This window comes from Staurois parvus, unplaced genomic scaffold (assembly GCF_062004578.1).
Source record: "Staurois parvus isolate SC_StPar_1 unplaced genomic scaffold, SC_StPar_1.0 ptg001433l, whole genome shotgun sequence".
In the NCBI taxonomy this organism is placed as follows: Eukaryota; Metazoa; Chordata; class Amphibia; order Anura; family Ranidae; genus Staurois; species Staurois parvus.
In genome coordinates, this window is record NW_028319229.1 from 182,067 (window position 1) to 208,029 (window position 25,963).

The 25,963-nt window shown below is 41.4% G+C and overlaps 1 protein-coding gene across 3 annotated transcripts in view; it reads left to right on the top strand.

Annotated features, from left to right (window-relative positions):
* Positions 1 to 25,963, top strand: part of PARL (presenilin associated rhomboid like) — a 269,194-nt gene that overhangs the window by 157,883 nt on the left and 85,348 nt on the right. For all 3 annotated transcript variants that reach the window (XM_089662174.1, XM_089662173.1, XM_089662175.1), the window contains exon 9: positions 17,281 to 17,382. In XM_089662174.1, coding sequence (XP_089518300.1) covers positions 17,281 to 17,382 — 102 coding nt within the window. The remainder of the gene's footprint in view (positions 1 to 17,280; positions 17,383 to 25,963) is intronic.

Here is a 25,963-nt window from a genome sequence, read left to right on the forward strand (position 1 = left end):
GCAATCTCATTGACGAATGTCTACTTTGCTATTAGTAAATGTGGAATCGCGTCTGGCACATTTTTAGGTGCAATACCGGATATGTTCGCTAGATGGCGCACAAGCGCGGGCATTGTAGCATTGGCTTTTTTGTGTTAGCAAAAGAGAATATTTAGAATGTAACAAAAAGTACACCTATATTAGAATTGTTGTTTTTTTTTTTTTTGCGGTTTCTCCAAAATGATCAGGAAACTAATGCATTTACTAATGAATGTCATACATTCTATTTTCAAATGTTAAACATTTTCACACTTATATCTCAAATCCCAATATAATTATATATCTTCATTCTCTTAAAATCACGTAACTATTCTATGTTAAAGACAAGTGCATGTGATCAATAATGAACGCATGTAAAAACCAAAAAGTGCAAAGAATTGCAATAATGATGTAAAATGGTAAATGGTGCTAAAATAAGTTCATATCATTCCTGAATAATGGAATGTCCTTCATGTCAGAGTACCAACTCAGAGAGTGCCTATGAATGGCACGTGTGGTCTCTCCGTGACTGACAGTAGTGCATGAACTCGTGAAAGGTAAACCACCCTTGGGACTGGTCTACACTCACCAGAACAAAAATATTAATGCGCATGGGTTATACACATCACACATGTGGGGGTGCAGCAGTATGCTGGCAGCTATGGGTTAGTCATCCAGCTCCATCCATCCATCCATCCATCAGGGTGGGTGCCCAAATGGTCCTGGGGAGGAATTCGCTCAGCCACAGGAGCCAGAAAGGTGCTTAATAGTGTAGTACACTTTCACAGGGGTGGATGACCTTTCATAAGTTCATGCACTACTGTGCGTGGTTATATTTATCTTGTGTAATACCATTTTAGTAGTCTATATAATTTGACCAGCACTCGCTTTATCATTTTTAAACAATGTAACTATTCTACATTGTATCTCAAACTGTGTCTCCCACAGTGGTTTAGTGGTTAGAGCTCAGAACTTACAGCACTTGGGTCATGGGTTCTAATCCCAGTCATGGCTACATCCCAGTTTGCATGCTTTCCCTGTATGGATGTGTTTCTGCCAACACTTAAAAGACATGCTGCTAGTTACATGGCTGAGTTTCTGCCCTTAGATTATAAGCTCCTTGACATTTATGAACGTTAAAAAAAATGGAGATCAATTTTCTGGGTTGTGTCAGTGTCAGGAATATTGATCAATCAATTATGATTTTGCCTAATGACTAGAAAGTGGATGAATGTTACCTGCGTCCTGTTCTTCTGCCAATTAGGAAATGTGCAAGTTTCATGCTGTGTATATTTCATTGTAACTTTTTTCTCTTCTTTTAAATCTGTCTCCTTATACAACTTGACCCCCTCCCCCACCCCATCATCACCTGTCCCATATGCAAATCTATGGATCACCGCCCCACTCTTTAACTATTTACTGATCAAGTGAATGTGTCTCATTTTCTATCAGCTACAGCTCAGATCTCACATTATTATACGATTGCTGATTGTATATCACCACTAGTCTGATTGAATTCACAATCCCTGGTCAGTCCCGTTCCCTTACCTCTAATAATCTTTAGGACCAGTTCACACTACATGTGTTTCAGTTGCTTTTTCAGCATCACAAATGCACAGAAAGAAGGTTATATGGTTGTCAATGTCATAGTTCACATCAGCGCTTGCATTTTCAGTGCATTGCAGGTGCTGTAAACAAAGTTGACCACGCTGCATTGTTTCTGCACAGAACTGTACTGGAACACTTTGAAACGTCCTTGAATGTACTAAAACGCACATGTCCCTAATTAAATTGAATAAAAAGGTAGAAAAAACGAACTGGAAGGGATACAAAAATGCAATGCAATGTGTCCAAAACGCATCCAAAATGTACTGGAACACACTAAAACATGCATGCGAAAGTGGCATGCAAAAACGGATCAGGAACACATCTAGACTGTTTCTATAGTGTGAACTGGCCCTTAAGACTTGTTCACACCATTGGTGGTGCAGAAACACATGCAAGAACACACATTTTCCAGCACAGCAAAGAAATGCAATGCCCTTTGCAGATGTGCACAGTTAGGTGCAACACACTTTTAAAATAATATGCCTGCAGTATTTTTGCATGTTCCCACACATTAGGCAGGCCATTGAAAACAGTACAGTTTTATCATTTAGATTTCACAGGAATATGGTTGGGATTATGTCCATTAATAATGTGGATGTGGTCTGGAATTCCACAAAAGAACAATTCACAAAACTAAAAAAATAGACTTGCAAATTACCACTAAACTCCCCTAACTACACTCCCATCCACTCACACTTCCAGATGTGTGCAAACGTCCTTCCGCAAACGTCATGACGTATTTCCGGTATGACAGCTGCTCTAGCGCCTCCTCCAACAGCCGTCTTGGCATTTATTTGTGCACCATAGCAATTTTACATGCGGCTCCATTGTGTATATGACATTCGCAAATATATGTTTGCAGTTCTATTGTAGATTTGGCATTGGTGAATGTATGCTTGCAGCTATACTGTGTGTATATGACATTGGCGAATATATATTTGCCAGTAAAGGCCCAAACTCAACATAAATTGGGGGCCCAATTTATTACTGTTAAGAGGATTGTAGAAAAAGAATAGCTAGCTGCACATTGAACATGACCTATTCATTGGTACATAACATGGTCTTGTCATGCAATAGGGGGCTTTTGGTTTGTTATTTTGGACATACTTGCACATGTGCGCTCTAACAAGGAAGATTTGGGCATATTATATAGCTAGCAAAATTAAGTGTTAGGGCTGCTAGTACATTTCAGATACTTATATAGCGCTGTTAATTTACGCAGCGCTTTACATATAGATGTGGTAAATTCACATCAGTCCCTAACCCTCAAGGGGCATACTAAGAGCCCTAACTTACATTCATACATATACTAGGGCCAATTTTGACAGGATCCAATTAACCTACCAGCATGTCTTTAGAGTGTGGGAGGAAACAGGCACAGGGAGAACATGCAACCTCCAGGCAGGAGGTGCCATGGCTGGGATTCAAACCAACGACCCTAGTACTGTCAGGTGGAAGTGCTAACCATTTAGCCACTGTGCAACATACAACTAGAACATGAAATAATCCCCCCAAAAAATACATAGTACAAATGTTTATTGATCAAATACACATTCCACATTTATTTGGACAGCAACAAAAAGCTACATTCAATATCTTGGTGTGAAAAAAAAAAAAAAAAGCAGGATTGATGTTGCTAAAATAGAACGGTCCTGCTCATAAGAGCTTACAATCTAAAAGATTATACTTATAATGAACTGTGCTTTCACAGGTTACAGCAGGAAACAAATGGTTAATATGAATCACTTGGGCTTATTCACAGAAGCTGCAGATCGAAATATCAATATAAAAATACATACATGCCAAAATATAAACACTTCCCCCCTCCCCAAATCCCCCACACATACATTTCTCACCATGTTTGTCTGAAAACTGCATTTCATTCTAAATAAAGCAAACTTGGAAGAGCAGAGCAATGGACATGTGTTAGGATTACAATGCAAAGGTAATAAACACAATCATTGTACAATAACACACAAACACCTTAGAAGGAAGAACATGCAAAACATTTACAGCCCACATCAAAACACAGCGTGAGTGTGACCTGGGGCAATTCACCACAATATCTCTTCCTCCCCAAACCACCACAGACAAGGACTTAAGAAATAATGTGCCTATACCAGGCAAAAATCAGCCACAACTGCATCTCTATATATAAGGTAGGCCACACCCACCACTGTGAAGATGCTGATTTCCTTACGATTTGCAAGACATCTGACACAGATATCTATACAAATCGTCACAAAAGTAGTACATGTACTACTTTAGAAATCAGTGTCGGAAACGCACCCATGTGACTGCTCTAATAGCAGACAATAGGGTGCGACTTGGCATACAATTTGCAAGTCGCATGCCAAGTCGCATCCAGGGTGCACGATTTCAGGTGCGATTTGGGAATTGAAATTGTACCTGATATCCGATCTAATGAATGTGGATGTGAGTGTCTTAATGTAAGCGATTTGCTGCAGCACAATTTCAAAAGTAGTTCTCGTCTAACTTTTTCAGCATTTTGTAGCGATTTCACATATAGACTACAATAGAAATCGCAATGCAAAACACAATTGAAAACGCAATAGCTCATTGGTAAATCTACAGAAAACACTCTTCTCATGGTTTGACAAACTTTCCCAAAGGATGTGGAGTGCAAACCAGCATTATCCAATCAATCATTAGTCCAGGCCCTTATCTCATCCCATGGTTTGACATTCACATAAGGTGCTACTTTAAAGGTGTTTGAACAGACAAGGCCTCATTCTAATTCACATTCTAGGGATCATTTAAACAGAAAGCAAAGATGCTGCCACCAGCACATGTATGTTAGGGTAGTCACACAGAGATCATGCAAATTCATTGCTGTGGTTGGGATTCAAACCAACAACCCTAGCGTTGTGAGACATTAGTGCTAACCACTAATCCACGGAGCTGTTGAACACGAAACCTGCCTGTATTTCTGTGATGTGAATCAATCCTAGGTCCCTGGGCAAGGTCAGTGTAACTAGCCAGATATCGCAAATGCGACACAAATGTTGTGCTATGTTGCCAGTTCAGATGTTTGTTGGTTCTATGTATCCCAATACAAAGGATTGCAATACTAATACAGGCGTACCTCGGTTTACCAATGCCTCGGTTAACGTAATTTTTGATTTACGAATGAAAATCCATTGAAAATAATGCCTCGGTTTACACAATTGTTAATAATTTTTTTCGCAATACAAAGTGTATGTCGGCGCCAATTTTCAAATGCAAACGCAGCCTTTTTTTTTTCTTCACTATAGTTCACAAGCTTAGAAGTCACTTTCCCCGAAAGCCCTTCGGGTCTGGTATGGATATTAAGGGGTAACTCCACGCCAAAATTAAATAAAAAACAGCTTGGGGATCCCCCCCAAAATCCATACCAGACCCTTATCCGAGCATGCAGTGGCAGCATGCTTTACACCACTGCATCCAACGCTTTGCATTGCATTTGGTGATGTAAGGCTTGGATGTAGCTGCTTGGCCATGAACACCCATTTCATGAAGTTCTCTACACACTGTTGTGCTAATCTGAAGGGCACATGAAATTTGGAGGTCTTTAGCTATTGACTCTGCAGACAGTTGGTGACTTCTGTGTGCTTCAGCATGTGCTGACCCCACTCTGTCACTTCGTGGCTGAGTTGCTGCTGTTCCCAGTTGCTTCCACTTTGTTATAATACCACTAACAGTTGACCATGGAATATTTAGTAGCAAGGAAATTTCACGGATGGACTTGTTGCACAGGTGGTAACCTATCACGGTACCACGCTTGAGTTCACTGAGCTCCTGAGAGCAACCCATTCTTTCACAAATGTTTGTAGAAGCAGTCTGCATGCCAAGATGCTTTATTTTATACAACTGTGGCCATGAAGGTGATTGGAACACCTGAATCCAATGATTTGGAGGGGTGTCCTAATACTTTTAGTATCCCCTAATTAAATCCAATAGAAAATCTTTGGAAAGAACTAAAGATCAGAGTTCATAGAAGAGGCCCATGGAATCTTTTAAGATTTGAAGACTGTGTGGAAGAATTGGCCAAAATCACACCTGAGTAATGCATGCAACTAGTTTCTCCATACAGGAGGCATCTAGAAAGGTGTCATGACCAACAAAAGATTTTGTACGAAGTATTAAATAAATTTCAGTTGGTGTGTTCAATACTTTTTCCCTGTGTCATTCCATTTTATTACACACAATGTAACTTCTTATTTGTTTTGGTTTCTTTGTATGTATAGATTGCATGGGTTGTTACCGATATGTAGTGAAAATGTAATGCCAATAGCACCTTTAGAAATATATTTACAGAGAAAAATGGTTCAATACTCATTTTACCTTCTACAGTCATGGCCAAAAATATTGATACCCCTACATGCCTGTCAGATAATGCACTACTCTGCTCAGAAAAGTGTTGTTATTACAAATGTTTAGGTAGTCTCATTTTTGTTTGTATTGTTATGACACAAAAAATAGAGAAACAAAAAGCCAAAGTTGACACATTCCACGCAAAATCACAAAAATGGACTGGAGAAAATTATTGGCAGCTTCTCAAAAATGTAAGAAATAATTGCATTCCAAGTTTTTGATGCTCCTGTAATTTGCAATTAAACTGACCTGTATCAATTAACAGGTGCTGACAATATAGAAATGATATCGGCAACCAGTTAAAATGATGAATAATTGACTCAACCTTTCTGTTGTGTGTGTGTGTGTGTGTGTGTGTGTGTGTCTGTGTGCGCGCCGCTTGGAGAAGAGAAAGAGAGCAGCAAACAATTGTCTGAGGATTCGAGAACAAAAATTGTGGAAAAGCATGGATAATCTCAAGGTTACAAGTCCAACTCTAGAGATATTAATGTTCCTCTGCCCACTGTGCGCGACATTGTCAAGAAGCTACAGCCCATAGCACTATAGCTAATCTCCCTGGTCTTGAATGAAAGAGAAAAACTTGATCAAAGATTGCAACGCAGGATTATTTGAATGGATTTAATAAAGAACCTTGATCAACTTCCAGACAAATTAAATCTGACCTTCAGGCACATGGTCCAACTGTGTCAGCTCACACTATACGTCACCTTTTGAATGAAAAGGGACGCTATGGTTGGAGACCCAGGAGGACCCCACCGCTGACACAAACATAAAAAAGCCAAGTTGGAGTTTCCCAAAACTTATCTGAGGAAGCCAAATCCTTTTGTGAGAATGTGCTGTGGACAGCTGAAACAAAATTAGATTTTTTGTAAAGGAAATCATTCTACTGTTTTCAGAAAAAAGAAATGAGGCCTTTAACCACCTCCCGCCCGCCATATAGTCCAATGACGGGCGCAAGGTGGTTCTCTCGTTCTGGGAGGATGTCATATGACGTCCTCCCATTCTCACCGCACATGCGCGGTGATCGGCGGTGCGCTGTGTCCCTCGGACACAGCGGATCACCGATCTACAGAATGAGCCGAAGATGTCGGTTCGGTCATGTGATCAGCTGTGTCCATTCACAGCTGATCACATGTAAACAGGGAAATGCCGGTTATCGGCATTTCTCTCCTCACGAGCTGTCACGCTGACAGCTCTAGAAGAGAGGAGAGGCGGTAATTGGCATTCTGCGGAGGGGACATGTACACTGATCATCAGGGCGCCCTGATGATCAGTGTGGCCCTAGAAGTGCCACCTGTCAGTGTCCATCAGTGCCAGCTGTCAGTGCTGAACAGTGCCACATATCAGTGCCTACCAGTGCACATCAATGCCACATATCAGTGCCCATCTGAGCTGCCTTTCAGTGTCACTCATCAGTGCCAGTCAGTGCCACCTATCAGTGCTACCAGTGTGCATCAGTGCCGCCTGTCAGTGCCGCCTAACAGTGCCAGTCAGTGCCAAATATCAGTGCTGCCTTTCAGTGTCCATCAGTGATGCCTGTCAATGCCCATCAGTGCCACCTACCAGTGCCTCCTCAGTGCCCATCAGTGCCACCTATCTGTGTCCATCAGTGCAGCCTATCAGTGCCCATCACTGCAGCCTCATTAGCGCACATCAGTGAAGGAGAAAAATTTACAAAATTTTACAACAAAAACTAAGAAAAAATGTTTTGTGTTTTTTTCAAAATTTTCAGTGGTTTTTGGTTTATGAAAAAATAAAAACCCAGAGGTGATTAAATACCACCAAAATAAACCTCTATCTGTCACAAAAAAATGATAAAAATGTCATATGGGTACAGTGTTGCATGACCGCGCAATTGTCATTCAAAGTGTGACAGCGCTGAGAGCTGGAAATTAGCCTGGGCAGGAAGGGGGTATAAGTGCCCTGTAGGCAAGCGGTTAAAGGAATACAGTCCCTACAGTCAAACATGGTGGATGCATACTGATGTTTTGGGGTTGGTTTGCTGCTTCAGGCACTGGATGTATTGACCGTGTGCATGGCATTATAAAATCTGAAGGCTATCACAGAATTCTGGATTGCAATGTAAGGCCCAGTGCCAGAAAGTTGGGTCTCCATCAGAGGTCGTGGGTCCTCAGCAGGACAATGACCCAAAGCACATGTCAAAAAGCACCCAGAAGCAAGATGGCGACTGGGATGGATGCCTAGTTAAGGAGCTCCGCAGCTGTGGAGGGGAAAACATCCTGTCTGTATCTTACCTTAGCTGTGGACCCTTCGGACGATCTTCTGCCGCCGATGACGCAGGGCCGACAGCAATCTGATGCCCACTGCTACCGGAATCTACAAGTTGGTTCCGACAAGACGGGCGCTCAAGGGGCAGTGGCGGCCAATACGGTGACACAGATGGATGACCCAAACACGGCTCTCACGGAGCAGGCCAACTTCTCGGCTCTGATGCAGGCTATACTGGGATGTCAAACTACCCTCACCATCAAGATTGACTCCCTACAGCACCTTACCTCTGTAGGCCTTATCAGAAAATACTTTGATATGATCCATCACCGCATGATGGAGGCTGAGCTGCAGCTGGGGGACATGGAGGAATTGGGGAGAGAGCATTCCGCTCTCCTGCACACCCTTCAGGTGAAGGTGAAACATCTTGAGTCTGGGGCAGAGGATACAGACAACCGTAACTGGCATAACAACCTCTGGATACTAGGTCTGCCTGAGGGAGCAGAAGGTACTGACCCCACGGCCTTTACTGGGCATCTCCTGCACACCCTGTTTCCCCAGGCAGCCTTCTCGTCCTTCTTTGCAGTGGAGCGGGCACATAGGATGCCTTCGGCCTAGGGACCCATCCCCACACATTCATATTTAGGCTACTAAATTTCCGTGACTATGATCATGTCCAACGTGAGGCCCAAAAGATGGATGCTGTTTGGTATGAAGCTGTGTGATTCATGTTCTTCCTGGACTAATCCGTGGATTCTCAGAAGCAGTTTCTCTTGGCCCAGAATATCAAATATAGTATACTGTTTCCAGCTCGTCTCCGAGTGGAGGATTGTGAAGTAGTTCGCTTCTTCACATCGCACTGAAGATACCCTGCAATGGATCAATACCCTACCTCGTGGATGACCCTGGTCGTTGCTGCCTATTGTAACTACAATCTCAACATAGTGGAGCGTGGTGATGGTCGCCCCCATTTTGGTACACCCTGGAAGTATAAACCCATATCAATTCATGTGTTTGAGGCCTGATTTCAACTGATGTGATCTAAGTGTTCATTTGGCATTTCTCCATTAAAGTTTTTGCTTTAAAACTACTACACTATGGGAGTGCTCTCTCTTTTTCCTCTTGGGTGCGTCTGAGCTGGCTGATGTTCCTGTGAAAAGGATTACCAGGTTCAACACTACTGAAATCATTACGGTTATATGGTGAGGAAGGCCATATTCCTGTGATCGATGTGATTCTATCATCTTGGATATCTATTAAGGGCCCTGGGAGCATGAGGCCTGAAAGCTGTGTGGCCAACTTGGGGTCTTGACGTGGAGGTGAGGATGCATTTTAGCCGGTGACGGATTTATCCATTTCACCCAGTTGCTTTGTTTGTTTGGAGTTGGCGGTCTATTTACGGCTCCCAGACTCATTCACCTTTCCAACCGCTCCATTTCCGCCATCCCTCTCTGCCAATCCCTCCACTAGCTTCCGATTGCGCAACGGATCAAATTCAAAATCCTAACACTGACGTACAAAGCTGTCCACCATACTGCCCCGAACTACATCACTGACCTAATATCCAAGTACCGCCCAGCACGCACACTCCGCTCCTCACAAGACCTCCTTCTCTCTAGTTCCCTGGTCTCCTCCTCCCATGCCCTCCTCCAGGACTTCTCCAGGTGTCACCCATCCTCTGGAACTCCCTGCCCCAACCCATCAGATTATCACCTACTCTCCTCTCCATAAGGCGCACCCTGAAAACCCATCTCTTCAGGGAAGCCTACCCACCCCCTGCTAACTTGCCGACCTCCTCCACTCTTCCTACCACTCCATCCCCCACAGCTTTCTCCTCCTGTGCCACCATCCCTTCCCTCCTAGATTGTAACCTCGAAAGAGCAGGGCCCTCGATCCCCTCATGTTTTGCATTGTATTGTTATTGTTCTGTCACATGTTCTGTCCCCCTTTTGTAATGTACAGCGCTGAGCGAACCATTGGCGCTTTATAAATACTGTAAAATAATAATAATAATAATATTTACATGGACTTTATGCCTATTTGATGATCACTTATGTTTATTTTGATGGTCACTCATTATTTGTTATAGGTCATGTTGCTTTAATTATTTGTTGTGCTTATTGACGCACGTTTATTTTCACTGTGCATTTTTCACTGGCATCAATCCTGATTATAAGGTGCATTTTTAGTTTCATGCACCTTGTTTGATTAGTTTTGCACATATATTTTTTTGCTTTTTGATTGTCCGTTTTTTTTGCACGGTGCTTTTTGAGCCCTTTTATTTAGGATGTGTTAGTCCTATTATGTTGAATAGATCATTTATGTTCACTAGTTGATTATTGTGCACGTTTTCATCACAATCCATATTGCACTTCGTTTGGTCTGGTTTCAGGCCTTTACATTTTTATGTATTATTTATGATGCATTTATATTTTCGTGCACCTTGTATGATTAGTTTTGCACATATTTTTTGCCATTTGATTTTGGCACAGTTTTCTTTGCACTGTGTTTTTTGTGCACTTTTATTTAGGACGTGTTAACCTATTATATTGAATACATTATTTATGTTCACTTGGTGACTATTGTTCACGTAGTATTTCATCACAATCTATTGCACTTAGTTTGGTCTGGGTTCAGGCCTTTACATTTTTATGTATTATTTATGTTCACTTGCTGATTATTACTCACGTTGTCTGTCACAGTTCATATTGCACCTAATTAGGTCTGGATTTGGGCCTTTATACTTATCACCTCTGTTTTGGGGGTATTTTTTCTGTCTCCCCACTCTTCGAATTATTGTGTCCTTAGTACTATTGATGTTAGCGAAACACCATTTTATTTGTTTTGTTTCCTTGTGCTAGTGGTGTCTAGATCTAGGTGTTTGCAGCTTTTTTCAATAGTCCTAGGTTTTTTCTATTATTTTTGTTTAATCTCAACATAGATTTTTTTTTTTTTTTTTGCTGAGGCGGGCCTTGGCTTGTGCTTTGGAGGTCTCCCTTGGGACAGTCCCTCTGCATTACTGTGGGCCTGGGTAGTCTGTGCTAGTCTATGTGGGGAAGCTAAACCCTTTTCCACCGGACTTGTTGATGCCTGTCCTGGAGGGACTTTGTGCTCCATATCCTTCTTTAGTATGCTAAGCCGTTGCTGCAGTTCTCCTGCGGTTCTGCTGGACTTGTTCTACTGTCCTTTTTTTTTTTTTTTTTTTTTTTTTTTTTTTTTTTTTTCTTTACTGTGCAGAAGTTAACTCAAGATGATACCCCATGGCTGGGTGATGACTCTATTTCGTCCTTTGGTGGCATCTACGTTTATGGACTTGGTATACCCGTGCCTTTTCTTAACCACTAGTCAGTTTACTGTTCATGACTCCAACTGGTTGATGACCAAGTTTGGTTTAGCAATTCAAGCTCACCTGAGTTGGATTGGTTGCGCAGGGTGGGGGAGGGAAGGGGTTTGTTTTGTGTATGTGGGCTTCTTTATTTTTCGGTTGAAGGAATGTGTATTATGTACTTTCTCTAGGATACACCTTTATGTGATCGCATGCTATTGTAGACCGCAATTGCTTGTGCACCCTGTTAATGTTGTTCCGTGAGGTCTGGCTGTCAGTACCCAGCAAAACTTAATATTTGCTCCTTTCCCTATATGGCTCCGTTAACCTTACTTTCATGGAATGTTCAAGGCCTGAATTCCAAAATTAAAAGATCTCTAGTCTTTAACTTCCTTAAGGCATACTACCCTGATATCTGTATTTTTCAAGAGACACATCTTACCGGGAGTAGAGTTCCTAGTCTTAAAAAGCCCTGGGTGGGCCATTATCATTCTACCTACTCTAACTATGCTTGTGGGGTTAGCATACTTATCCGTAAAACCCTTTCTTTTTCTCTGCTGGACTTACACCTGGACCCCAAGGGCAAGTTTGTAGTACTTCATGCGGTTATTGATTCTGTACCCATGGTGGTGGTAGGCTTATGTATTTCCCCAGCTCCAGCTTGAGTGGCCTCACTCACTAAATTGATCCAACTGGTCTCTACCTTTTCCTATCCAGACATCATTCTGGCTGAGGACTTTAATATGGCCCTGTGTCCGCGGATGGATAAATTGACTCCAGACACAGCTACGGACTCCTTGCTCTCTCGATGGGCCTCTGTTTTTGGACTCACAGATATCTGGAGATGGGAATATCCTCAGCTTAGGAATTTTACTTGCCACTCAGCCACTTATACTGCTCTGTCACGTATAGATCTTGTTTATGTCAGTGACCCTGTTCTGGCCAGAGTACAGGACATATCTATCTTCCCTAGGGGTATTTCGGACCATGTCCCGCTGCTTTTACGCTTAACTCTTTCTGTGGCTCCTATGGATAGGTTGTGGGACCTCTCGAGATTCTGGATCTCTGATAATTGGGTCGAACCACTTATGGAGACCGCCCTTTGGACCTCTTGGGAGGGTGATCCTCCCCCGCGGGTATGAGCCGCTGGCTGGGAGACTTTTTTTAATCTATACATCCGTAGCCCATATCAGTCTATCGACTCTGCTCATCGGAAGACTAAGGCCAAGCTAGAGCAGGCTGAGGCTCGGGTTGGAGAATTGGAGGCTCAGTACTTGGCTTCCAGAGGTGAAGGGCTTCATTGTGATCTGCAGGGGGCATTGCGTGAAGTCACGCTTCTTATAAGAGTTTCTGCAGCTAAGAAACACTTGCTACATCAATCTCAACACATTTTTGATGGGGGTGAGCAGACTGAACATCTGCTGGCATGGCTTTCTAGGGAGTAGGTGTCCTCTACTTCTATTGCCAATATCAGAGATGCAAGTGGGCAACTGACGTCTGATCCTAGAGAAACTAATTCTTGTTTTGCTTCCTTTTTATGCAGAGCTATATTCTTCTAGAGCGGCTCATTCGGCTACCGATCTCTGGGCCTTCCTGGAGTATGTTTGGTTTCCAGTACTTTCTGAGGAGGCCTGTCAGAGACTTGAATCTCTGCTCACCCTTAAGGAAATTCATCCCTGCAGAATGGTAAAACCCTTGGGGACGATGGCCGGGGACAATGGCCTTCTGGCCTAGTTTTTCAAAACTCAGTGATATTCTTGCTGCTAGACTGCATGAGGTGCTGAATGCTTCGCTGCTTGCCTCCTTCTTACCACCCTCTATGTTGAGATCCATTATAGTTGTTGTGCCCAAACCAGGAAAGGACCCAGAACACTGTTTCTCTTACAGTCCCGTTTCACTTTTAAATGTGGATGGCAAGATCTTTACTAAAGCCCTAGCCATCCATCTTAATAAGGTGATCCTCTCCTTGGTGCGTAGGGATCAGACAGGATTTATGCTGGGTAAGGGTACTGACATTAACTTGCGGAGGTTGCTCACTATAATTTCTCACACTGAGGGGCAAGAGGGATCGGGGGTGGTGGCCTCACTTGACGCAGAGAAAGCTTTCAGCTCAGTGGAGTGGGAATACTTGTGGTTGGTGAGTAAAAGTGGTTTTGGACCTACATTTATATCATGGCTCGGATCCTACAGCTAGAATTTGCTCCAGTGGTATTTTTTTCTACTAGTTTCCCCTCCACCGAGGAACTAGACAGGGTTGCCACTTCTCCTTTTTGCCCTAGCCATAGAGCCCCTGGTAATGATGCCGAGAAGTTCTCCTGCAGTTCAGGGTCTTTCATAACACCATTGATGGAGAAAGTGTCCTTATACACGGACAATACTCTCCAATACCTGAATGATGCCCATCAATCCTTGGCAGCTGCCAATTTATTAAGATAAATTGGGACAAGTCAGTGTTGTTTCCTTTGACCCGAGGGGCGCCCCCTTAACTGGGTTACCACGGTTTAAATATTTGGGGATATATGTATAGACAGACCTGAAATTATACCTAGAGGATAATTTATACCCAATTTTCAGCGATTTCTGCAGAGGTGGTCTGCCTGGAAAACACTCCTTTTAACTCCGGTGGGTAGAGTGAATTTGATTAAAATGACTTTTCTCCCTAAATTTTTATGTTTTTAGACACGCACCTGTTTCTATCGCTAATACTTTTTTTCTTAAATTAGATCAAGCCATCACTTCCTTCATTTGGGCAGGCTCTGTTCCAAGAGTGTCTAGATCCAGCTCCCTCTGGCTGAGGGAGGGCTTGCTCAGCTGTATTTTAACAAATATTATTGGGCGGCGTTCTCGGTATCTGTGCGATGGTGGTTTCCCAAAGATCACTCAAATACTGCGGTGAATTTAGAGGTGGCGCTCCTTTGGGTCTTATTCGGAACTTGGCAATCTGGTTTACAGATGCCCACACTCTAACCCAAATATTACACTTCTAATGAAAACAACGCTTAGAATGTGGAAGCAGGTTACTTTATAGTGCACCCCAGACTGTCTCCCCACATACTCCAATAAGGGGCAATCCATCCCTTGCTCACGTGCAAACAGTACCGGACCCACAGGTTTGGGCCCAGTATGACATTATGACCTTGAGACATGTTATTTTGGAAGAACGTCTTCTCTCCTTTATGGAGTTGAAGCATCATTTTTGCCTTCCTCCCTGGATGTACTTCAGATATCTACAGCTGTGACACGCGTTGAGGGTGCAGTTCCCTGCTCCCGTAGCCCTAGCTACCCACTCAGTTGAGAAGCTCCTGATGATGCGTGTTGTGGGTAGACCTCTATCTTCTATCTATCTAAGGTTGACCTGCAGGGGCACCACTAGCACGTCGCGGACCTACTTTGCCTGGAAGAGAGATGTCCCTAATTTAACAGAGGAGGACTGGACCGGGGGCCTACAGCAATATATTCCCCTTATGATTTCTGCTAAAGACAGATTTATACAATTAAAGTTTCTTCACAGGGTGTACTATGCGCCTCAGAGACTGTCGGTCATTTACCGCACTACTGATGCAGTTTTCCCTAAATACTGCCTAGAGGTGGGGACTTTTATACATATGGTATGGTCCTGCTCTCTACTCCAGACCTTTTGGTGGGCAGTGGTGGCTGATGTGAACAGGATTAGTGGCCTTCGTTTAGAACTGGACCCCTTGATCTTATTGCTGGGTGTAATCGATAACCTACCTACCACCACCCATACCAAACTGTTTGTTCTCTATGCCTCTTATTATGCAAGAAAAATTTTGTCTAAATGGAAATTGGCAGAGCCTCCTACAGTTTCTGCTTGGCGTTCCATGATCCTTGCCATTTTGCCTATGTACAAGCTGAGCTACATGGGACGTAACTGCCCTAAAAAGTTTAGCAAGATTTGGTTATCATGGGTGGAAGGGAGACACCTCTTGCTGTAACACTTTGAGCGCTATCTTCCCCATGGTTGCTTAGTGGCCTCCCATCCCTGGTACCCCCCTAAGTGAGTTTTCAGTATGCAAGTCCCTCCCTAGATATACACTTTCTTTTTGGTTTACCCTATTTCTGCCTGTTTCACCCTCTTTTTAATTCTATATTCCCTCTTACTGCCCATGTTTCCCCCTCCAGGCTGTATTGTTTTATCATGTAATGTGCTGTTTGTCGGTTCTTTGTGACCTGCTGTTGACTGGTTGAAGTAAGCAATGGTTAGTTGATGATTCTGTTGTGAAACTTCTTTTTGTAGTAATGTTATTTCAATTCACATGTATAATGGTTTATTACTTCAATAAACATTCCTTCTGCTAAAAAAAAAGAAAAAAAGTGCCCAGAAATGGTTTAAGACAAAGCGCTGGAGAGTACGGAACTGGCCAGCAATGAGTCCAAATCTCAATCCCATAGAGAACCCGTGGAGAGCTCTCAAAACAGCAGTTGGGAAAAGGAACCTTTCCAATCTGATAGACTTGGAGCAGTTGGCGAAAGAAGAGTGGTCCATAATTCTAGTATAGAGGTGTAAGAAATTAATTGATGGTTACAGGAAGCAATTGATTTCAGTTATTTTATTTCAAAGGGTGTGCTACCAAATATTAAATTGAGGGTGCCAATAATTTTGTCCAGTCTTTTTTGGGGGGTTTTCATGGAATGTGTCAGATTTGGCTTTTTGTTTCTCCACTTTTTTTGTGCAATACCAATACAAACAAAAGAAATAATAGTGAGAATGCCTAAACATTTCTAAATGCAACAGTTTTGTAGGCAAAGTGGTGCAATATGTGATAAAAATGCAGGGCTCTCAATATTTTCTCAGCCTTTGGAGTCGGCGGGAGACAGGTGCAGCATCACATTGATGCTGCCTCAACCTAGGTAAGTATGATTTATAAAGAAAACAAAAGCAATACAATACTTCTGTTATAAGGCTTGAGCATGTTATAGCTTATAGTAAAAGAAAAGTGCTCTGACATTGGTACAAACATGCAGTCAAAAAAGAGCACTATATGGCTTGCTAGTTTAATCCTCTTAAAAAAAATAAATAAAAAACATAGCAACCATATAAGTTTGTGCTTCAAGAGCCTCTTTTGTATAAAATCAATAGGTACTTCCTTAAGGTGATGCAGATTACGCTCCATTGTAGACATTAGGCAGTATATCTTGCTTGGTGCTCCTGTTTCATTTTTCCATGAAGCTCGTGGAAAATGCATTGGAAGGTAAACACCTCTCCATGTCGCTGATTTGTTTGCTAGTACCTGTGTCTTGATGTGCACAATAAAAGGAAAGGGGAGGGTATGAAAATGAGACCCAGATGGCTGGGTTTAGCAGCTGTCACTATACTGTCTGCTTTGTTGTATTTCTCCATCTGCACAGAGGGGTGTCAGATCCCTAGGGGATGTGGGACCACAGATGCAGCTCATGCATCTACTCATCTACTTAAGGATTGTCCCTTCCAGCAAAACAAATAATTATCCCTATTAAGGAACAAAATAGGGGGTTATTAAAAGGCACACATGTATAACGTTGTAAAGTTTAAACCATTTAAAAACCATAGAGTTCATGCATCTTTGTTGTATGCATTCTCACATTTGATAAATGGATTGCTTAGTTATTTTTATTTTATGACAAAAACTTTAGTAAAAATGTAGGTGCTTTTAGCATCTTTGTTACAAATTTTAGTAAGTTAAATGAAATATGTAGAAATATTTATTCTTATTGCTCCCCTCTAGTCTGGTGCAATCATGACAATTCTAGCTGCAGTGTGTACAAAGATGCCTGAAGTGAAACTAGCCATCATATTTCTTCCAATGTTCACATTTACTGCTGGAAACGTATGTACCATTTTTATATTGTTTTTTTTTTAACATTGTAACCATTTATGCTGGCTTTATTTTATAGTTTCAACCAGAAAGGAAAAGGGCTACTCTGAGCTATAATATATGTATATACTATAATATATGTATTATAATTGTGGGTAATATCTTAAAAACTGAAAGGTGCATGTTTATTCATGCTGTGACAGTACATGGAGGGACTAAATTGTACAGTATTATATAGTATAAGTGCAGTTGAGAACTTTTATTACAAATGAAACTATTAGATGGCTAGGGTGAGCTGTAATAAATACCTCCTGCAGCATTATGTCTACTTAGAACTGACCGGGGGGGGGGGGGGCCTGAGCATGGCGACTGAGGAGAGCTCGATGTAGGAGCTCTTGGACGAAGCTCTGCTATCTGACCTCCCCAAGTCTCCAAGTCTACCCCTAGGCATGCAAAAGCCCTGCGGCATAGGACTCACCTTGGCCTGACGGTCCCCCTTGGATGAGAGGCAGAGGCCTGCAAGAGGAGTATAGAGAGCGGCTGGAGAGCGGCGGTGATAGTGCGCCTGGATGCCGTGAAACGAGGGAGGGCGGCGTGACCACGTGACCGGCCGCTAGGCATTACTGGGAGATCAAGAAGCCGGCCGGCGTTCTGCGGTGAGAGAGCAGTGCCGACCTGCTTGCCGGCTCATTCCCCCCTATCTCCCTGAAGGCCTGCGTGTCAAAAGCAGAGGAGGAGAAACACCGCGACCTGGAGAGAGGAGAACAGAGGATACCCTGGGGAGTTCCCCCTGATGAACAAAACCCTAACAAAAAGGAGTGAAGGAGAGAGCTCTTAGCCGTGTCACAAGAAGAGACATATGAGGAGTGTAAGTGACTATGGCTGAGGCTTGATCTACACTAATGTGTTGTATTGTACTGATCCCTAGAGAGAAGCAGGGTGTAAGAGAAAGGGGGGACCCCCGGGGATTGTAAAAAATGTGGAAAAGAGAAGAGGACTGCTGAAAGAAGAGTCTAAAAAGACCAGCAAGTGGACAGGGCAGAAACTTGTATATCAAATAGTTATTTTCCCTTCCTACCCCCAAACTTATAAAGGAGGATAAGAGCTACAGAGGAAATGAAAAACAAAAACATACAAGGAAGCGGGCTTAAAGGGTTCCAGACTGGTACAATCAAAAAATATACCTCCCAAGGAAATGTAACCCCAGAAAGGCCCCAGGGTAGGACTGAAAAAGGAGAAGCAGATCTTAGCCTGGAAAGTAGCCCTAGACTATCATTAGGCCTTGACACTAGTAACCAGCAAATATCAGGTAATATAGAGATGGAAAAAGACCTACAAATACCAAATAAAAAAGAGATGGCAGAAATGTTTAAAGAACTGGAGAAAACAATAAAACAAGAAATGGTAAATATTCGAAGTGACCTAGGACACCTTTTGGTGACAGTGGAAGAAACGGAGGAAAAAGTTAAAAACCAGACCCAGGCTATTTCTGAATTAGAAAAAGAAATAATCAACATAGGGAAAGTCCAAGAAAAATTGCTATATAAGGCTGAGATACAAGAAAATAGGGACAGGAGGAGAAACATTAGGATACGAGGGGTCCCAGAGAACTCAAAGGGAGAAATTCTGCAAGAGGTGGTTTGTAAAATATTAAACTCTATAATGGACAGCACTGATATGGAAAGGACTAAAATAGAAGGAATTTTTAGAAAAGGAAAACTCCAGGGATATCTGGGGAAAGAAAGGCCGAGAGATATACTTGTTAAATTTTATGAGTTTCAAGAGAGAAAAAAAAATCTGGAAGAAGACCAAGGGAAATTCAGTAATTAAATATGAAGGAAAGGATATACAGATATATGCGGATTTGTCACCAGAGACTCTGTGGAGAAGGAGAACTTTGAGACCCCTGTTGGAAAGGTTGAAAGAACAGTATGTGCAATATAGATGGGGGAATCCCGAATGCCTAATAGGATGGAAAAATGGGGTTACAGCAAATCTCAGGTTCCCAGAAGATTTGAAAAACTTCTGCGATAGTCTCAAAATACAAAGAATGGAGATTCCTGGCTGGGAAGAACACTGGGAAATTAGAATGAAGAGAAAAGAGGACTGGCAACTCGTGGGGGGGAGGAGGCGGGGGGGAGGGGTGGAAGAGGAGAAATAAGTTTTGATTTTTTTTTTTTTCTCTCTCTCTCTGCCCTTACCCTACCATCCTCACCTTACTGTACTTGAGATATTTTGGGTAGGACTTGGGGATTAATGGGGAGGTTGGAGAAGGGGAAAGTCGTTCATGGTCGGAGTTTCAGCCCTAAGGATCAAATCAAAAGTGGATTCTATTTCCACAAATGATTGGTAGGCATATGGTAGGTCTAAAAAGAGGGGGGGTGGTGGAAAGATGGGAGGGGGGGAGGGGGGGTGGAAAGATGGGAGGGGGGGTGGAAAGATGGGAGGGGGGGGTTGGGAGATGGGAGGATATTTTCCTGCGATATAAAAGCAAGAGAGAGGGAAGAAGGAGGGAAGGAGAGGAAGGGAAGAGAAAAGGAAAAAATAAAAGAGAAAAAATAGATGGAGGAGAAAAGAGGAGACCCAAGGAAGATGGAAGAGATTCAGTTTATAACATATAATGTAAACGAGTTGAACTGTCCTGGGAAAAGATTCAGATTATATAAAGAACTACACCATAGGGCAGCCTCAGTGATATTCTTACAGGAGACACATTTTGAGATAAAATCAAATGTTAAGTTAAAATCTAGATATCACCCAACATGGTATTATGCAGACTCACCGGTTAAAAGAGCAAAAGGTGTAGCAATAGGGTTGGCAAAGAATATTAGGTTTGAGTTGGAAGATAGAAAAACAGACCCAGAGGGGAGATTTTTGTTTTTAAAGGGCAAGCTACAGGAGATTGAGTGTACACTGGCCAATATCTACTGTCCTAATATAGGGCCAGAGGCGTATTTGAAAAAAGTGTTGAGGAAGCTGATGGACTTTAAAAAAGGCCGTCTGATTCTGGCAGGAGATTTTAACTTTTGTATGGAACCACAAAAAGACGCTACTTCCCATACACAGAGAGAGGGATGTAGGGCCCTGAAATTATTGAAAAAAGAACTACAAGTATGCCAGCTGGTAGATGCCTGGAGAATCACACATATGCAAGATAGGGACTACACCTTTTTCTCAAACATGCATAAGAGGTACTCAAGATTAGATCATATATTAATAGAACACCAATTAATTGAACATCTGATTCAGGTAGGGATAGAGACAATTTCTCTATCAGACCCCAGTTATTATGAAAATGGAATGGGGAAGGAGGATAATAGGAGGGCTGGGATGGAAATTGAATGAGACACTCTTAGTAGAAAAGGATATAGCTCAGAAAATAGGTGAGGAGATCGAACGCTTTTTTAAGGAGAATGAGACAGATGAGGTATCAACGGCCACAGAGTGGGAATCTCATAAGGCATATATAAGAGGAGTATTGATAGCGATTGGGGCAAAAAAGAAAGAAGAGAGAAAATGAGTGGGCTCTTAGAAGAAATAAGTAAATTAGAACAAATACATAAGAACAGAATAACAAAAGAAATCGAGTTGAAGATAAAAAAAAGAAAGAAGAACTGGAAGAGGTGATGGAAGAGGAGAGGAGAAGAGTATATAATAGAGTTTTGAGTGAGAGATACAGATGAGGAGAAAGACCTGGAAAGTATCTGATGAGAGCCCTGAGGAAAAAGAAAAATAGAAATTATATAGAAAAAATAAAAAATGTTAAAGGTGACCTGGTACATTCAAATAAAGAAATCACCAAAGTTTTCCTGGAATATTATAGGAAACTGTATAATATAAGCCCCCTGGAAGGATTAGAAAATATAGAAAGTGAGAAGAATCAAAAAAGAAAGAAATATCTGGAGATGGCTGGGTTATTAAAATTAAGTGAGGAACAACTGAACTCCCTAGATGCAGAAATCTCACAGGAAGAAATAAAAATAGCATTAAAAAATACTGCATCAGGGAAAAGTCCAGGACCAGACGGTTATACAGTGAGATAATATAAAAAATATAGTGAAATATTAGTACCAAAACTTAGAAATTACATGAATGCTCTAGGTGGAGAGATGGAAGTAAGAAGAGAATCGCTACAAGCTCAGGTGGTGCTCATTCAAAAAGAGGGAAAGGCCGCCTCCCAGTGTTCGAGCTATAGACGTATCTCATTATTGAACACCGACACTAAGCTATACGCAAAGATCTTAGCAAATAGATTGAAAGAACTAATGCCTGAATGGATACATGAGGACCAGGTGGGCTTTGTCCCAGGGAGGGAGGGCAAAGATAATGGGTTACGATCACTGATGTTAGTCCAAAAAAGTAAAAAGGGAAAAGAACCGGTGGTGCTACTCTCGATAGATGCTGAAAAAGCGTTCGACAGAGTGAACTGGAGATTCATGATGGATACCCTTGAAGCTCTGGGAATTGGGCCTAGAATGAGAGAGTGGATAGGAAAGTTGTATAGATACCCCTCTGCGGGTATTGTGGTAAATGGGGAGAGGTCGGAACCCATTGAGATGTCAAATGGAACAAGACAGGGATGCCCATTGTCCCCATTGCTGTATGTTATATCATTAGAACCACTGTTGTCAACAATAAGGCTGAACAGAGACGTAAAGGAAATTCAGATAGACACAGAACATAAAGTTGCTGCCTTTGCGGACGACTTGTTGTTCTACGTAGGAAATCCCAGGATAACACTTCCAAACTTAATGAAGCTATTAAAGGAATATGGGGAACTGTCAAATTTAAAGATCCATCCAACAAAAATGGAGATTCTAAATATAAATATTTTAAAAAATTAAAAAGAAAAGATACAAAAGGAATTTCCCTTTAAATGGAAAGATAGAGATATAAAATACTTAGGAGTAAAACTCACAGCTTCATATAAACATCTATAGAAATTAAACTATATTTCATTGATAAACGAGATTAGAGAGGAATTAAAAATATTGGAGGGAGGAGGCCCGACATGGATAGGGCGTATTAATCTGGTAAAAATGGTAATAGTACCAAAAATTTTATATAGATATCAAATGATCCCAATTAAACTCCCAGAGACCTTTTTTAAAGTAATTAAGAAATTGATAACAAGATACATATGGAGGAATAAAAAGCCAAGAGTATCATATGAGTTGCTGAGTAGGAGGAAAGAGAGAGGTGGATTAGGGCTCCCAGACTTCAAAAGATATTACAAAGCAGTAATACTGGCAAGAACCATAGATTGGATATATAACCATAAGAAAAGTTGGGTGAGAATTGAGAATAAACTCAGTGGAACAAATTTAGGTAGAGTGATATGGGTGCCAACACAGTATAGGGGTGTAAATGACAATGTAAATACATACACTTTGAATGTTTTAAAGACTTGGGATAATTTACACAAAAGTATGAAATGGGCTTTTAATTCAACATTGATGTCACTAAATAACACAGAGTTCTTTCCCCCAGGTAGAGAAGAAATAGGAGGTAGGTGGTTTAAAAAGGACGAGGTCCAATTAAGAGATATTTTGGTGGAGGGTAAACTAGGATCATTTAAGGAACTGAAAAAAAAGAGGGAGAGATTTTCACTAAATTAGACGAATGGCGGTATTTCCAATTGAGGTGTTTTGTTGGAAGTCTTCCAAAACCTTTAAGGACAAGAGATAAATGGAACTTGTTTGAAAAGGTATTGGAGACACAAGGTGATGGGAAACATGGGATTGCTAAAGTTTATAAAATACTCACTGAATTAGACACAAACACAAAGCCAACATACATAAATGGGAAACTGATATGGGAGTTGTGATAGATGAGGAAAAGCAGAGGAGAATATACAGATTAACTCACGAAAACGTTTCTATGAGAGAAGTAGAAATGAACTATAAGTGTTTGGTAAGATGGCACATTACACCAAATGTAGAAAATAGGATGTGTGGAGAGAATTCACCGTTGTGTTGGAGGGGATGTGGAGAAATAGGTACGGTATACCATATATGGTGGGGATGCCAAAAAATCCAGCTATTTTGGAAGACAATAACCCATTTGATAGGAAAGATAACTGAAATAGACATAGGGCTAGACCCAGAAGTATGTATCTTGCATAATATGGATATAACAGTAAATAAATATAAAAAATCAGGGATATGGTACTATCTAAATGCTGCAAAAGCTCTGATACCCAAGTTTTTGCGGAGAATGGAGGTGCCGAAGGAAGAGGACTGGATAGAAAGAGTGGAGCAGATTAAAAAGATGGAAAAATTCTGTCATATTCAAAAAGATAAGATGGAGGCCTATTATGGGAAATGGGAGAATTGGGAAAAAGCCAGATTATACATGAAGTATAAGAAAGAATAAAGAGAAAGATAGGAAAACTTTACTTGCTATTATAAGAAGATGCAGAGAAAATGCAGGGAAGGGAGATGGGGATAGGGTGGGGGGAGGAGGTGGGAGGGAAATTTTGAAAAGAGCAAATAAAGTAGAAATGTTGGATATTATATTGTATTTTTATATATATAATGTGATGATGAAATGTATTTAAATTGGAAAAATTAATAAATATTTAAATTAAAAAAAAAAAAAAAGAACTGACCAGGCTGTGGTTCATTGAAGCTAGAGTGCACTTTTTATAATATACAGCATATTTTACAAAAATGATGTCTGATATCTTGACTGTGCCACCTACCCATTGCTGTACTACTTCTGCCGGAAATCTTTGCAACTATACCGATGTATGCAAACCACAGATGTCATGAGTGATCCATTTGCTTAGATCCTGAAGAAATGTACCACTCTAGTGATGAATGAAACCATGACCTTTAGCACTCACACCTTAATCATCTATTCTGGGTGAAGTTGAGGTTTAACACTTGTAATAGGTTGGAGCATCTTGTATACAATGCATTCATAATGTATTCAGACCCGCTTTACTTTTTTCAGTTTTGTTATGTTGCATCCTGATACTACAGATTAAATTTATTTTTTTCCTCATTCTACAGTCAGTACCCCATAATGACAAAGTGAAAACAGTATTTTAGAAATGTTTGCAAATGTACGAAACAGGAAACCTTTAAATAACACATTGGCATAAGTATGCAGACCCTTTTGCAACAGCACTTGAAATTTAGCTCATGTGCCTCCCATTACACTTAATCATTGCGGAGATCTTTCTACACCTTAATTGGAGTCCACCTATGGCCAATTAAATTGGACATGATTTGGAAAGGCACACACCTCTCTATAAAACTTGTGGTGTTCTCATTCATGGAAGACTTTGAATGAGTGACACTGCTCGGCGGGCTGAGCCGCATGCAGCAGTGCTTTTTTTAAAAATTGTGACAAAATAATAAGGAATTATTAGTACCTAAATTGAGGACGTATATGAATGCATTGAGAGGCGAAATGGAAATGAGGAGGGAATCTTTACAAGCCTATGTAATTCTTATACATAAGGAAGGTAAGGATGACACTTAATGTGCAAGCTATAGACCAATTTCCTTGTTGAACACAGATAAGCTACAGTCAGGTCCATAAATATTGGGACATTGACACAATTCTAACATTTTTGGCTCTATACACCACCACAATGGATTTGAAATGAAACAAACAAGATGTGCTTTAACTGCAGACTGTCAGCTTTAATTTGAGGGTATTTACATCCAAATAAGGTGAACGGTGTAGGAATTACAACAGTTTGCATATGTGCCTCCCACTTGTTAAAGGACAAAAAGTAATGGGACAATTGGCTTCTCAGCTGTTCCATGGCCAGGTGTGTGTTATTCCCTCATTATTCCAATTACAATGAGCAGATAAAAGGTCCAGAGTTCATTTCAAGTGTGCTATTTGCATTTAAAATCTGTTGCTTTCAACTCTCAAAATGAGATCCAAGTAACTGTCACTATCAGTGAAGCAAGCCATCATTAGGCTGAAAAAACAAAACAAACCCATCAGAGAGTTAGCAAAAACATTAGGCGTGGCCAAAACAACTGTTTGGAGCATTCTTAAAAAGAAGGAACGCACTGGTGAGCTCAGCAACACCAAAAGACCCGGAAGACCACGGAAAACAACTGTGGTGGATGACCGAAGAATTCTTTCCCTGGTGAAGAAATCACCCTTCACAACAGTTAACCAGATCAAGAACACTCTCCAGGAGGTAGGTGTATGTGTGTCAAAGTCAACAATCAAGAGAAGACTTCACCAGAGTGAATACAGAGGGTTCACAAGATGTTAATCGATGGTGAGCCTCAAAAACAGGAAGGCCAGATTAGAGTTTGCCAAATGACATCTAAAAAAGCCTTCACAGTTCTGGAACAACATCCTATTGTCCATAGGACAATCTGTCTACCCCACTGTCCGATGAGACCAAGATCAACTTGTACCAGAGTGATGGGAAGAGAAGAGTATGGAGAAGGAAAGGAACTGCTCATGATCCTAAGCATACCACCTCATCAGTGAAGCATGGTGGTGGTAGTGTCATGGCGTGGGCATGTATGGCTGCCAATGGAACTGGTTCTCTTGTATTTATTGATGTGACTGCTGACAAAAGCAGCAGGATGAATTCTGAAGTGTTTCGGGC